At 35.6% G+C, this 16750-nt stretch overlaps 1 protein-coding gene across 1 annotated transcript in view; it reads right to left on the bottom strand.

Moving 5' to 3' along the window:
• SNX4 (sorting nexin 4) overlaps window positions 1-16750 on the bottom strand; it is a 64379-nt gene that overhangs the window by 7148 nt on the left and 40481 nt on the right. Inside the window, exons 8-12 of the mRNA XM_032869438.1 lie at window positions 15984-16045; window positions 8614-8679; window positions 4835-4924; window positions 3079-3178; window positions 292-437 (exon numbers count right to left, since the gene is read on the bottom strand). Coding sequence (XP_032725329.1) covers window positions 292-437; window positions 3079-3178; window positions 4835-4924; window positions 8614-8679; window positions 15984-16045 — 464 coding nt within the window. The remainder of the gene's footprint in view (window positions 1-291; window positions 438-3078; window positions 3179-4834; window positions 4925-8613; window positions 8680-15983; window positions 16046-16750) is intronic.

The raw sequence follows: 16750 nt of genomic DNA, 5'->3' as shown, positions 1-16750 counted from the left end.
GACACTTAACTGAGCCACCCAGGTGCCCCTCAATCTCTACAGTTTAGAAAAACCATTATGGTGGCACCTGCCTGGCTCGGTCAGAGAAGCCTGTGACTCCTGATCTCAGGGTTGTAAGTTCAAGCCCCACACTAGGTATAGAGACTACTAAAAAATAAAATCTTAAAAAATAATGCCCTGGAAGAATAGGCTATAATGCAGGAATGTTAATGAGGTAGGGACAAGGTATAAAAAAAAAATCTGCCATGTAGTACGTATGTCTAGCTTTGTTACACATCTCAGCATTTTTACCTGCCTTCCAGATTTTTAGACTTTAATTGTTGTTCTCCTTCATTTATTTGTTCTTCTAGCACCTTTATTCTGGCTTCTCTCTGTTCTGGAGTTTCTTGACCAAAGAGCTTGGTAGTCATTCCCTTCAAAGAAAACGTTCTCACAGTCTAAAAGGAAATAAAACAGGTGAGTGGATACACAAAATGTGGCACATATGTACAAAGAATTATTATTCGGCCTGAAAAAGGGAATTCTGACACATGATACTACAAGGATGAACCTGAGAACATTATGCTAAGTGGAAATAAACAAGTCACAAGAAAAATATTGTATTATTTCACTTAATGTGAAGTATCTAGAGCAGTCAAAGTCATAGAGACAGAAAGCAGAACAGTGACTGCCAAGGGCTGGAGTGAAGGGAAATTGATAGTTGATGTTTAATGGTACAGAGTTTCAATTTTCAACAGGAAGAGAGTTCTGAAGGTTGGCTGCACAACGATGTGAATGTACTTACTACTACTGAACCGTACACTTCAAAATGGTTAAGATGATCCCTAGTATAACCATTCTTTAACCCATGCTCTCGTAAAACTGCTTTTAATTCATATCAGTGTAAATTCAATAGGTGTACTAATTTTTTCCCACTATTTTGTAAGCTTGAAATCATAAGACTTTAAAAAGAAAAATACAGGGCGCCTGGGTGGCTCAGTGGGTTAAGCCGCTGCCTTTGGCTCAGGTCATGATCTCAGGGTTCTGGGATCAAGCCCTGCATCGAGCTCTCTGCTCAGTGGGGAGCCTGCTTCCCCCATTCTCTCTGCCTGCTTCTCTGCCTACTTGTGATCTGTCTGTCAAATAAATAAATAAATAAATAAATACTTAAAAAAAAAAAAAAAAACCACACACACACAGAAAGAAAAATACAGATGCCTGGGTGGCTCAGTGGGTAGAGCATGTGACTCTTGATCTCACGGTTTTGAGTTCAAGCCTCACATTAGGTGTAGAGATTACTGAAAAACAAAATCTTCCAGGGTAGGTAGATATATACATAAATAAATAGAAAAAGAAAAAGAGAAAAACCCCAGTTTAAAAAGAGAAAAAACCAGCTTAAAAAAATGGTTGAGCTGACAAATTTTGCTATGTATATTTAAACCACAATTAAACATTTTTTAAAAAAAGAGAAACAAAGGGGCGCCTGGGTGGCTCAGTGGGTTGAGCCGCTGCCCTCGGCTCGGGTCATGATCTCAGGGTCCTGGGATCGAGCTCCATATTGGGCTCTCTGTGTCAAATAAATAAATAAAATCTTTTTTTTTTTTTTTAAGATTTTATTTATTTATTTGACAAATAGAGATCACAAATAGGCAGAGGCAGGCAGAGAGAGAGGAGGAAGCAGGCTCCCTGCTGAGCAGAGAGCCCGATGTGGGGCTCCATCCCAGGACCCTGGGATCATGACCCGAGCTGAAGGCAGAGGCTTTAACCCACTGAGCCACCCAGGTGCCCAATAAATAAAATCTTTTAAAAAAAGAGAGAAACAAAAACTTTTGCCATTTTCCCCGTACCTCAGACAGAAGCCTCTTAAGTCTTATAACCAAGGGGCTCCTAATATGATTCCTAACACTGGAATAATATGGAATAGTCAAAAAGAAAAAAATTCTAACTGAACTTCTTATCGAATGGAAAACTTCTACATGAAGTATTAGGCAAGTTATTTCTTTAGATCAGAGGTCATATTTTTTATATTTCTTTAGGGCATTAAAAAATAGATAAAATTCAACAGGCAATAAAGGAAATAGACCAAACACACACAAAGAAACAAAAAAAAATTTTAATCTGTATAACACACACTGAAACTTGGGTATCTATCTATAAAATAGGATGCCTTCGCTTGGAGGGAAGCCTCAAACATCGCAGCTTCAACACCTCCTCACTCTCCAGAGTTTACTGAAACACTTTTCCCTTCACATGGAGGAGTAGAGAACCCTGCTCCCTGAAAATGGCCTGGGAAGTTCCCGAGTTTTAAAAATAAATCAAGCCTAGTGTATTCATGTTTTGTGGCCAACAGTCTTTTCCCACATACATCTGCAGCTTTTCAGACATACCGAAGTACTTGCTAACTATGAAGCGGCTGATAAATGGTGGCACTGTCACTGTTCCATTATTTCCAGGTTGTGTATTCTCACTACACTTTATTCCAAGAAAATGGCTGGACAGTGGAAAACTATAAAACAGTGGAAAATTATAAAAACGGTCTAAGGTTCATACAATAAGATATGGAATTTTCTTCACAAATATTCACTGTATACCAAAAGCTCCTTCTTAGCAAAGTTGATTTTAACTGGGTAAGGCTTTTCAAAGTAAACTAAAATTTCTCTAATATATTTTATAAAAGTAAACCTGACAAAGGTCATTATTTCATCACAAAGAATAATGTTTTTTTCATTTGGACTTACCATAAATGAAAAGATACTTACTACAAAGAGCAATGTTGGCAGAATTTTTTTTTTAAGATTTTATTTTAAGTAATCTGTACACCCCATGTCAGGCTCGAACTCACAACCCTGAGGTCAAGAGCTGCATGCCCCACTGACTGAGCCAGCCAGGTGCCCTGGCAGAATTTCTTAAAATGCCATATAAATACAATGTTTTAATGGCTTATGTCTTTTTATATCAAGATCACAACCCAAAGAATTATAAAGTTGCCCATAAATTATTCCCCTATTAAAAGCTATAGGCATCCTGAATATTATAGCTACAGCTGCTTCCTTATATGGCTTGTGGCAATGATGCAGAGACCTAAATGGAAACACTCACCCCAGTTGCCAGTTCCTCACATTGCTGCTTTTTGGATGCTAAGTCCTGAGCAGCCATCTCCAAGTCATACTGCATAAGTTCATGTTTCCTGCATACAGCCCTAGGGATGAAAAAAAGTGCTGCCATTTAATTTTTGTGGCTTCTTTTATAACATATTAAAATTTTTTTCAGGGGATGAGGGGAAGCATCCAGAATGTCTTACTAGGCTCAGAACTAGTGTAGATAGAATTTCAAGTTTAAAATGTAGTAGCCCAATATTAAAAATTAAATCTAGCAGAACCTAAGCATAAAAATTTTACATATACTTAACAAAAGAGGGCTGCTTTTTAGATATCTGCGACATTTTTTTTCAATAAACTCACCATTACTACATAAACGATAAAATCTTTTGTATAACTCAGAAACTAATGGTGGAATCTTAGAAACCAACTGAATATTCTGTGAAAAGATCTCTCAACGTTTTCTTTTTTATACAGAAATGTCTTAGTTTTGAGATGCCTAGGTGGCTAAGTTGGCTAAGTGTCCTACTCTTGACTTTGGCTCAGGTCATGATTTCAGGGTCGTGAGACTGAGCCCGGGGTCAAGCTCTGTGCTCAGCGTCTGCTTGAGAGTCTCTTCCTTCTCCTTCTGCCTGCCCTGGCTCCCTGCTTGCACACATGCCCTCTCTCTCTTTCAAATAAATAAATCCTAGAAAAAAAATGCCTTAGTTTTTATCATAAAATCCACAGCATTAAAAAAAAAAAAAATTCTACTACAGGAATGAACGAAATAAAAAAAGTTTCACGAATTCTTTCTTTTCCCTAACTTCCAAACAAAATCTATATGAACAGATGGTGCATATTCTGCCAGATCACAGGTAGGCACTTACAAATACACATATGCCTATGCCTCAAGTGATTCTACATCTCATCTTACTTAACTATGTACCATGGACATATCAATATACATTAATCTTTCCTACAGTGCTTAAGAACTATGCAGAATTCCACTGCATTCAGCAACTTTCTTTTGCTTTGTAATGTGACCTTGGACTCCTGACGACTCAAAGTCTTAGAAGGAACAGGGCTAACAATGTGTGGACATTTTCACACTAGTTACCGAAGAGCTAAAGGAAAATCGGTGCTGTGGTGTCCTAACAGAATTCTTATACTGCTTTTAAAGTGATGGGATATTTAGGGGGAAAAAAAAAAAATGATGGAAAAATAACCAAAAGTGGCTATGACCAAAAGCCACCTATTCCAGGAAAACGATTAATTTTTTAAAAATTGGACAGAAAAAGTATACTACTTTCTTCTTTATTAAATAGAACTATACACCAGAGAATTCTGTTTGGCTCTGTAAGAGATACCATAAAAACAGAAGACAGAGTGCTGATATTAAGAACTTACACAAACTTAGTAAGAAGAAAAGCAGACGTGGAAAGAATTACAGAATAAAAATGGCAACATACTGCCTAGTGACAAGGCTACATACACTCAATCTGTATTTTGCATCCAATCTACAAACTGAAAAAAGCAGAACAACATACGAAACAAACCTGAGGTTGGAGACTGACAAGTTTTATCAATATTGTTTCAAGAACAGAGCTTGTCTTAAATGTCTATGCCTATCACTCTGCAACACAATGAGACCTCATTCAATACTTGGGGGATGAATTCATTTAAAAATCACCTTACTATCTTTACTTTCTGGCAACATATGAAGAGTGGTAACCAGCCAGCCACACGGCTACATCTGGAACATTTATTATACTTACCGCAACGCTTCTGCATAAAACAGATACTCCTTTAACTGATCTGCATAATGTTCTTCATCTTCTAAAATATCATCAATAGAAGATGCATACCTGTTTAAAAAACACTGCATATAAACTTTTATCATGATACAAAGTATTAATGATCAAAAGCAATGCTATTTGCTACCCCTAACAAAAGTAAGTACACAAAATGAGAATAAGCATTCAGACATGGCAATTTTTAATTACCATGAAAATTTTACTGAATTTTACCAAAATGTTTCAACCAGCAATGGTTTGGAAATTAAAACAAACAAACAAAGGTCCTTCTTACAGGTAGCTTAAGCAGCACCGGAAGACTATAATATCTTTTGTTCAAAGATATTTTATGAAGGGGCTACAAAATCTGTGGAAAAAATAAGACTTTAGTGTAATTGGTGCTCAGATGTTCCTGGCAGCAACTACATACAGTGTCCCTAAAAGCTACAAAAGGAAAAATAGACTAAGACTACAAAAAACTTTAGAAGCCTTATTTTATACTAATTCTCAATAGCAACCTGTGCTTTGATCTGGTCAAGCTCCTCACTGTCATGCCATTCTCTTTCCTGGACCTGAGTCCTTCCTCGTACAGAAATCTGACAGCTCTCCACACTGTTTCTCCAAATCCTACAAGCATATATCTCAGCACCACTGGGAAATCTTCCCAGACTACTTCAGTCCTTAGTCATCACTCTACTTCTGATCTTTTTTTTTAAGATTTTATTTATTTATCTATTTGAAAGACAGAGAGTGTGCATGAGCAGGGGGAGGGGCAGAGGGAGAAGCAGGCTCCCTGCTGAGCAGAGACGACTCAAGGCTTGATCCCAGGACCCCAAGATCATGACCTGAGCCAAAGTCAGCCACTTAATCCACTGAGCTACAATCTAGGTGCCCCCCACTTCTGATCTTTTATCAACAATTCACAACTTATATTTTATCAAATGTGTCATGTGTTGGTTTTATTTCTTCAATCATATTACAAATTCCATAAGGACGTGGGTTATGTCATGTACTATTTCTGTATGGTGTAATAGGCGTCCTTTTTCTCAAATTAATTCTGACCTCTTGGCATGAGAAAGAAAGAAAAATATATACTATGTCTCCAGACCTGCTTTATGTAGGCAAGAAAACAAGTTACTGGAGTTGTAAAAATAAATAAATAAACCTACATTAAGAGTCACTAAAAAGCTATGTGCTTAAAGGATTTATAAAACAGGCAAAGTACATATTCTGTAATTACAAACTTGTATTTGTATGGAACTTCTTTTATGTGACTGAAGAAAGTCTTGAGAATCACTGGTAAGAGTGGGAAAAACTGCCTTTAATTCATAAATCTGTGATTCTCAAAGAGTTCATGTTAAGGAAACAAGAGAGAGGAACCACAGGGTTGGTGGCTTGAAGACAGGAAACAGTGAACAGATAAATAGCCATCCTTGGGTAGGAAAATATAAGTGCTAATGACTTTTAGATAGCAGTACTGAAATTAATTGTATTTAATGCTTTAAATAAATCAACTGAAGGGATAATCCTAAATTCCTGAAAATGCTAAATCAACAGAATACAGGAAAACTTCTTAGGGTTAAGCAAATTGGTTGGGAAGTAGCCAGTTAGCTTGAATATGGCCCAAAGAAATATTTAGCTAAAATAAGTATTTTTTGTCTCTTTATTACTGAGTTGTAAGAGTTCTTTATATACTGTGCTTGGAAATGTTTATTCCTAGTCACTGGCTTGCCTCTTCAATATTTTAATGGTATCTTGTGTGTGTGTGTGTGTGTGTGTGTGTGTGTGTTAAATAAACATAGAATTTACTTTGTAATAATTTTTACATGTAGTTAAGTGGCATTAAGTACATTCACACTGTTCTGCAAACTTTAACCACTATCACCACAACGCCTTCATCTTCTCTAACACTAACTACCCACATTCCTCCCCACCTATAATAGTATCTTCTGATAAGCAAAATATTTAATTTTGATAAAGGACAATTCACCATTTAAAAATTTTTTTCATGTTCTCTTTAAGAAATCCTTGCTAATTTGAAGTTTGCAATGATATTCTCTTTTGTATTCTACTAAAAGCTGTAATTTTAGCTTTTATACTTATGTATATGATCCAAATTACATTAGTTTTTATGTAAGGTATGAGAAATAGCTCAAGGTTAATTTTTTTCCATGTAGATAACCAGTTATTCCAGAACCACTTCTTGAAATGTACTATTTAAATGCTGGTCTATTTCTGGACTTTATTCTGTTCCACTGATCTCTTTACCTTTGTGTCAAATCCTATCTTGATAATTACTGGATCTTTATAGTAAGTCTTGAAATCAAGTAATATGGGGCGCCTGGGTGGTTCAGTTGGTTAAGCAACTGACTTCAGTTCAGGTCATGATCCCGGAGTTCCAGGATCAAGTCCCACATCGGGCTCCCAGCCCCATGGGGAGTCTGCTTCTCCCTTTGACCTTCTGCCCTCTCATGTTCTCTCTCTCTCTCTCAAATAAATAAATAAAAATCTTTTTAAAAAATCTAAAAGAGAAAGAAAGAAAGAAAGAAATCAGGTAATAAGTTCCAGGTTTGTTCATTCTCAAGACTGTTTTGGCTACTCTAGGTCCTCTGAATTTCTATGTAAGCTTTAGAATTAGTGTAACAATTTCCATTAAAAAGTTATCAGAATTTTGACTGGGACTGCAGTTTGGGAAGAATGGACATATTAACACTACTGAGTTTTCTAATCCATAAAGACATACATTAATTCTCTCCATTTATTTAGGTCTTTAACATTTTCTCTCAGCAGTGTTTATATATGAAGTCTTTATTAATCTGTAAAATTTTGTTTTGATGCTATTATAAAAAGTATTGCTTTTCAATTTGTTGCTAGTATATAAAAACGCTTTATTTTTTTTATTTTAAAGATTTTATTTATTTTTTTATTTGACAGACAGATCACAAGTAGGCAGGGAGGCAGGCAGACAGAATGGGGGAAGCAAGCTTCCTGCTGAGCAGAGCCCAATGCAGGGCTCGATGCAGGGCTCGATCCCAGGACCCTGAGATCATGACCTGAGCCAAAGGCAGCAGCTTAACCCACTGAGCCACCCAGGCGTCCCAACAGTTTTATTTTTAATACACTGATCTTATATTTGGCATCCTTGTTAAATTCAGCTGTTAGTTCTATAATATTTTTGGTTGATTCTTTATGATTTTCCATGTAAAGGATCCTGTTAACTACAAAAAAAGATAGTTTTAATTCTTCCTTTTTAAGACTAATGCCTCTTACTTGTTTTTTTCTAGCCTGAGTAGGGCTTACTAGTACACTGTTTACAGGAAGTGGTAAGAGCAGACAACCTTGCCTTATTCCTTGGAAAAAGCATCAATATTTCACTATTAAATACAGTATTATCTCTAAGTTTTCATTTTTAATATTTCACTATTAGGTACAATACTAGTTTTAAGTTTTAAACTGAAGAAATTCCTTTTATTCTTGGTTTGATGAGCATTTTTATTGTGAGTGGATGCTGAAATGTTTTTCTTCATGTACTGAACTTAACATGCAGGTGATCTTTATTCTACTAATACATGAACTGGACTGATTTGATTTTTGAATGTTTTTAAATTAACCTTCATTCCTGAAATAAACTTGTCTAAGTCAGATCTGGATCCACAGTGTATAATAGAAAAGCCAGCACAATTGATAAAAACAGAAGAATCACTAACATTTTACCACTAGACTTCACCCCAGGTTTTACCTTAACTGTTCTAGGTACTTACACATCCATATGGTGACCAGCACTCTGCAGTCCATCACCCATTTCTTTCTCTATGGCACTCCACTCACTAGGGAGAAAAAGATAAAACCAAGCACACCATGAATTAGATATGGAATATTTTCAAAAGGGGTATTTTATAAGGTTTCTTTCCTAGCTACCTTTTAAACAATAGAGCATCTGTATTTGGATTTATTTTCTGTGACTCAAATATGCTGCTTTCCCCTTAAGTTTAACAACTAAATGCAAGTGAAAGCTTTAAACTGTTAGTTTAAAACTTGCTATCAGCTGCTGCGAAGTGCAAAGTAGCTTGCATCTGCTTACAGACAACATTCTCAACTAGGGTGCCTATTTAAGTCAATTTGTCAAGTCAAAGTCAACAGGTTTGAGAAACTATGGGTGTTAGCCCTGTTCTTGATTTACTTAATCAGAATCTCTGGGGTGGAGCTGAGATATGTGTACTTTCTAAAGCTCCATGGATGATTCTGATGAACACATTTAAGCTAACAAAAAAGATGACTGTACAGAAACATTAGGTACATAGTAAAGCTTCAATAATTGTACTAAAGTTGATGAGAAAGTCTATTAGAACTATAGATCATTTTGTCATTTCGGGTTTTTTTTAAAGATTTACTTTATTATTTTTAAGTAATCTCTATACCAAACATGGGGCTTGAACTCACAACCCCAAGACTCAGAGTCACATGATCTACCGACTGAGCCAGCTAGGCACCCTTTGTTGTCATTTCTACATAAGCCTCTTCAATTGCACTGTATCATAAAAGAAAAACATTTAAACACTATTATTTTGTTACCATGTAGTTTTTATATATATTTTTATGTTGTTGAAATAGCAGATTATATGCTTACAGTATTAGAAGGAAGAAAACCTCATGATTTTTAGTATTTGTCAAAGCAAAACAAATATATAAATCACCTACGCAATACTATGGTTATGATAAAAAAACAAAATAGGTAAGGCTCCCTCTAATACTTTTCTTTCTTTATATGTCTGTAACTACTCTCAAGATAGTAATAGCAAATTAACCTTTTTTTTTTTTAAATAAAGCTACATTTATAATGCCTACAGGACAATTCTGCTTTTATACAACTCTGTCACCTCAAATTCAATATATCCAAAGCCCTGTTCTTCACATGAGAAAGGAACCTAAGGGTTTTGGCAGATGACAAATACAACTAGCCAAAAATGAAATGCAGTGATCATATTTAATGTAACTGTAGGTCATGTTACCAGAATTAATGCTATGCGGCATCTGGGTGGCTCAGGCAGTTAAGCAGCTGACTCTTGATTTCAGCTCAGGTCGTGATCTCAGGGTTGTGCGATTGAGCCCTGTGTGAGGTAAGATTCTCTATCTTCTTCTGCCCCTCTCCCTGTCCTAGCCTCTCTCTCCCCCTTTCTCTTAAAAAAAAAAAAAAAAAAAAAATCAACAGTCCAGATGAACTGTCTATTGGCTATCCCAAAAGTACTTCATTCATTTAGTTAATCTTTGAGCACCGTACTATGTACCACCAACTCAAGGCCAACATAACCAATTTAGTTTCTCTGTTTACCAAACAAGACAAAAACTAGTTCAAGGAAGTAGGACTCACGCTTTATCACCTATGTATGCCTATTAAGTAGTTTAGAGCCTGATAAATACATGGTATTTACAGCTTGCAGGTAAAATGAAAAAAATGAAACAATAAGTGAATTAATAAATGTGAGGAGGGAAACTATACTGGATTCTACCTAACAGCACAAGACCTCAAGGTACGTATAGTCTTAGCTCTCTGCTACTCAAACTGTGGTCTAGCAACAGCATGACCTAGAATTTCATTAGAAATGCAGGATCAGGGGCGCCTGGGTGGCTCAGTGGGTTGGGGCCTCTGCCTTCGGCTCGGGTCATGATCTCGGAGTCCTGGGAATGAGCCCCGCATCGGGCTCTCTGCTCCGCGGGGAGCCTGCTTCCTCCCCTCTCTCTCTGCCTGCCTCTCTGCCTACTTCTGATCTTTCTGTCAAATAAATAAATAAAATCTTTAAAAAAAAAAAAAAAATGCAGGATCACAGGGATGCCTGGGTGCCTCAGATTGTTAAGTGCCTGCCTTCAGCTCAGGTCCTGATCCCAGGGTCCTGAGATCAAGTCCCGCAACAGGTTCCTTGCTCAGCAGGAAGCCTGCTTCTCCCTCTTACTGCCACTACCCCTGCTTGTTGGTGTGCTCGCTCTCTCTGACAAATAAATAAAATCTTAAAAAATAAAAGGTAAATAAATAAATAAATGCAGGATCACAAAACCCATTCTAGATCTACTGCACCAAAATATTCATTTTCCATACCTCTGTCACCTTAAATTTGATATATATAGTTCAAATATAGTTCTCCAGGTGATCTATATGCCCATTAAAATTTAAGAAGCACTACTAAACAAAAGGTTCTAACCTGGGGTCCAAGGATATATATAGCATTGGAAATAGGAAATGTTAACCAGGTTACAGTGGAGAGGAGGAAACCATTAACATAAAAAGAACTATTAAAGGGTAGTTTTTAACATCAACATTTAGATTTAACATCAACATTAGAAGAGGAATAACTGAATCTTAAAGTACTTAATGGGTAGGGAATTGTCACAGAGGAATCAGATCAAAAAAAGCCTTGGCTCTTCTGTAGAAACTGATGAAAACTATGGACGTTTCCCTAAGAAGGAAAAAAAAAATCACAAACAAAATTTGGCATGGAATTTCAGAAACTTCTGACAACCTGAAGTCCATCTATGAACTATAGGGGAGCCTGGCGGGCTCAGTCAGTAGATCATGCAACTCTTGATCTCAGGGTTGTAAGTCCGAGCTCCACTTTAGGTGTAAAGATTACTTAATATTTTTAAGGGGTGGCTCAGTTGGTTAAGCACCCAACTGTGTTTGTATATTAATATATTTATAGAATTACATTTTACTACAGGGATGCATAAGAAAACTGTATTAGCTGTCTCAGAGGAGACCTGGGTGGTTAACAGAGAAGGGAGACTTTTCACTGTAAAAGCTTTTATACCTATTGAATTTTGTGCCATATGAATGTATTACCTATTTAAAAATATAAAATGAATCATTTTTAAATTAATCCAGTCAAAAGGACTTATAATGCAACATTAGCAAGACATTTTCTTATAAAAATATTTGGATAACTTCTAAGATGTCACAACCAAAATAATTAATACACACAAAAAAATCACAAAAGGCTCAAAAATAACCACAACATGCAAGCACTATACACAAGTAAATATTCTAAATTAACAAAAAAAACTGCCCCAAGACTGAAAAACTCTCTTGCAAAATCCTTCAAAATTTATAAAGTAACACCAAGAAAGAAAAAAAAGTGTATCACTAATTCTATAAAACAGTGATTTCCAATGGAATCTTCTTGGGCATTCTGACAACAAAATAAAGGGCACTGGTCATAGCTTCAGGGTAGTTTCATTTTCATCTGCTCAACATATTGGATTTCTTATTTTTTATTGAAAGAAATAATTTATTTTATTTTATTTTAAAATTTTTCATTAACATATAATGTATTATTTGCCTCAGGGGTACAGGTCTGTGAATCATCAGGCTTACACACTTCACAGCACTCACCATAGCACATACCCGCCCCAGTGTCCATAACCCAACCACCCTCTCCCTACCCCCCACCACCCAGCAACCCTAAGTTTGTTTTGTGAGATTAAGAGTCTCTTACAGTTTGTCTCCCTCCCCAGTCCCATCTTGTTTCATTTTTTTCCCTCCCTACCCACCACGACCCCCTACCACGACCCCCCACCCAACCTCTCAAATTCCTCATATCAGAGAGATCATATGATAATTGTCTAAGAAATACTTTAAAACAAAAACTTTGAAAACTACTATTATAGGACATCGCTTCAAAACAAAATTCTTTGAGGAGCTAGTCAAAAGATAAAATTGGTAAACCTTTGGCCAGACTCAAGAAAAAAAGAGACCCAAATAAAATCAGAAATTAAGGAAAAGAAATAAAAACCAACACCAACCAAAAAAAAAAAAAAAAACAAGCAAGAATAAATTATCTAGTATAAATCAAAATCAAAATGAAGTATCACCTTATATATATCAGTATGGCTAAAATAAAAAAAAAAAAAACACACAAGAAATAACAACAAAAAACCCCAACACCACAGATATAAAAAGAATTACAAGAGAATACTATGAAAAATTATATATGCCAACAAACTGAACAACCTAGAGGAAATGGGTAAAATTCCTAGAAACAGAGCCCTCCAGAACTGAATTAGGACGAAATAGAAAATTTGAACAGACTGATTACTTGCAATAAAAATGAAACAGTTTAAAAAACAAAACAAAACAAAAAAAACCTCCCAACAAACAAAAGTCTAAGATCAGATGACTACACAAGTAAATTCTACCAAACATTTAAGAAAGAGCTAATACTTATTCTCAAACTAAATTCATTCTACAAGGCCAGCACTGTCCTGATACCAAAACCAAACCAAACCAAACTACAGGCCGATATCTCTGATGAACGTAAATGCAAAAACTCTCAAAAAAATATTAGCAAATCAAATTCAACAATAAATACATTAAAAGGATCTTTTCCAATAGTCAAGTGGGGTTTATTCTAGTAATGCAAGGGTGGTTCAATATTCACAAATCAATCACAATATATCACATTAAAAGAGAAAGAATAAAAACCATATAATCATCCATAAATGCAGAAAAAGCATCTGATGAAGTCTAACACTCATTCTTGATAAAAACTCTCAACAAAGTGGGTTTAGAAGGAACATACCTCAACATTAATAAAGGCCATATATGAAAAATCCACAGTTAACATCATACTCAATGCTGAAAAACTGAAACCTTTTCCTCTAAGATCAGTAAAGGAATAAGGATGTCAATGCTCACCACTGTTAACAGGACTCAAGTCCTAGCCACAGCAAGCAGACAAGAAAAAGAAATACAAGTCATCCAAATTGGTAAGGAAGAAGTAAAAAGTTCACTATTTGCAAATGACATGATACTAGATACAGAAAACCCTAAAGATTCCACCATAAAACTACTAGAACCAATAAAGAATTCAGTAAAGTTGCAGGACACAAAATTGATATACAGAAAACTACTACATTTCTGTACACTAATAATGCAACAGAAAGAAAAATTAAGAACCACTTATAACTATCACTAAAAATAAAAATACCAAAGAGGTGAAAGACCTGTCATCTCTGAAAACTATAAAAACTGATGAAAGAAATTGAAGAGGACACAAATATTCATGGACTCAAAGAACCAATATTGTTAAAACGTGTCACACTATCCAAAGCAATCTAGAGATTTAAATGCAATCCCTATCAAAATACCAAACAGCAGTTTTCATGGAACTAGAACAAATAATCCTAAAATCTGTGAGGAACCATAGAAGACCCCGAAAAGCCAAAGCAACCTTAAGAAAGAAAAACAAAGTTGGAGGTATCACAATACCAGATTTCAAGAAATACTACAAAGCTGTAGTAATCAAAACAATATGCTACTGGCACAAAAACAGATACATAAATCAATGGAACAGAATAGAAGCCCAGATATAAACATACACCTATGTGGTCAATCTACAATAAAGAAGGCAAGAATATACAAGGGAGGGGCGCCTGGGTGGCTCAGTGGGTTAAGCCTCTGCCTTCGGTTCAGCTCATGATCCCAGGGTCCTGGGATCGATCCCCACATCGGGCTCTCTGCTCAGTGGGGAGCCTGCTTCCCCCTCTCTCTCTGCCTGCCTCTCTCTGCCTACTTGTGATCTCTCTGTCAAATAAATAAATAAAAATCTTAAAAAAAAAAAAAGAATTACAATGGAGTCTCTTCAACAGACAGAGTCTCTTCAACAAATCTCTTCTACAAAAAAACTGGGCAGCTACATGTAAAAGAATGAAACTGGACCACTTTTTTGCACCACAAAAATAAACTCAAATGGATTAAAGTCAGAAAAGTGAGACCTGAAATCATAACTCTTAGAAGAAAACATAAGCAGTAACCTCTCTGACATCAGCCAAAGGAAACAATTTTCTAGATATGTCTCCTCAGATAAGATAAACAAAAGCCAAAATAAAAAGCATTTGTACAGTGAGGAAACAATCAACAAAATGAAAACACAACCTACTGAATGGGAAAAGGTATTTGCAAATGATGTATCTGATTAAAGGGTTAATATCAAAATATAAAGAACCTGTACAAACCAACAGCAAAACCCCACAAATAATCCAATTAAAAATAGGCAGAAGACCTAAAAAGACATTTTTTTCTAAAGAAGACATACAGGCAGACAAGAGACACATGAAAAGATTCTCAAGATCACTAATCACCAGGGAAATGCAAATCAAAACTATAATGAGGTATCACATCTGTCAAAATCGCCAGAATCAAAATGACAAGAGGTAACAAGTGTTGATGAGGATGTGGAGAAAAAGGAATCCTCCTGCACTGTCAGTAGGAATACAAACTGGTGCAACCACTCTGGAAAACAGTATGGAGCTTCCTCAAAAAATTAAAAACAGTATTACCATATGATCCAGTAATTCTAGTAGGAATTCACCCAGATTTTCTTTACCCATAGAAAACAAAAACCATAGAAAAAAAATCATCCATAGAAAAAATAAATTCTGAAAGATATATGCACCCCTATGTATGTTGCAACATTATGTATAATAGCCAAGATATGGAATCAACCCAAGTGTTTATACATAGGTGAACAGATAAAGATTTGAGCTAGAAATATATTTATATATTTATGTATATTCATACTCATATATATCTAGCTCACATCTTCTTTATCCATCGTGTGTGTACCATAAAAAAAGAATGAAATCTTGCCATTTGCAACAACATGAATGGACCTAGAGAGTATAACATTAAGTGCAGTAAGTCAGACAGAGGAAAACAAACACTATGATTTCACTCATATGTGGAATTTAGGAAACACAACAAAAAAAAGAGACAGACAAAAAAAAAAAACCTCTGGCTCTTAAATACCGAAAACAAACTGGTAGTTACCAAGGGGGTGGAGGGTATGGGGGGGGTTGGGAAATGGGTGAAATAGGTGAAGGGGATTTAAGAGTACACTTATCTTGATGAGCACTGAGAAATGTACAGAATTGTTCAATCATTACATTGTACACCTGAAACTAATATAACACTGGATGTTAAGTACACTTGAATAAAACATTAACTAATTACGCTGTAACATAAAAAAATAAATGAAAACTAAACTTCTACATTTCAGACGCATAAATGTTCAGGAATTATAGTTCTCAGGCAAAAAGCTAATTAGAGCTAATCAATTATTTTAGAAGCTTATATAATGCTCACCTGAAAACTCGCCCATAATTCCCATGTACTTTATATACACCATACAGTCGATCTGCAACTCTCTGGAACAAATTTTTAAAAGAAATTAATATTAGATCAAAGTTATACACACCTTTACTCTTTAAAAAAAAGAGAAACATTATCCTCATTTAAAAAAATGATTAGTACAATAAACTTGGAAAACATGAAAAAGAAAAAACTTTCATTTCCCAAAGTCTCATTATGGGAAGGCGGGGGAATACTGCTGCCATCATATTTATGTAACTGCTTTTATATATATATATGTGTATATGTGTGTGTGTGTGTATTATGTATACATATATTTATATATATATGTGTGTACATACATGTACACACACACACATAAAAATAAAGAACATATATAAACATGTTTTAATTATTGTTTAAAAATTTCCTATATTAAAAGTGATAGGGATGCCTGGATAGCTTGGTCGGTTAAGCAACTGCCTTCAGCTCAGGTCATGATTGCGGAGTCCCATTGTACAACTCCCTTACCAGGCTCCCCACTCAGCAGGGAGCCTGTTCTCCTTCTGATGCTCTCCCCTCTCACGCTCTCTCTCGCTCAAATAAATAAATTTTTTTTAAAGGTGATAATATTTTTATCCAGAAAGCTACTTTTACTTTTAATAAATACCACTTTAAATAGTTGCATAAAATTCCACGTAGCAGTGTATAAGATACAAAAGCACTCCTTGTTGGATATTTAGCTACCCCTAAGTTTTTTAGTGTTATACATAATGTTTTAA

Source organism: Lontra canadensis, unplaced genomic scaffold, assembly GCF_010015895.1.
Source record: "Lontra canadensis isolate GAN:19392208 unplaced genomic scaffold, GSC_riverotter_1.0 scaffold38, whole genome shotgun sequence".
Lineage (NCBI taxonomy): Eukaryota > Metazoa > Chordata > Mammalia > Carnivora > Mustelidae > Lontra > Lontra canadensis.
The sequence above is the reverse complement of the archived record's forward strand: the minus strand, read 5'-3'. Positions and strand labels throughout refer to the sequence as shown.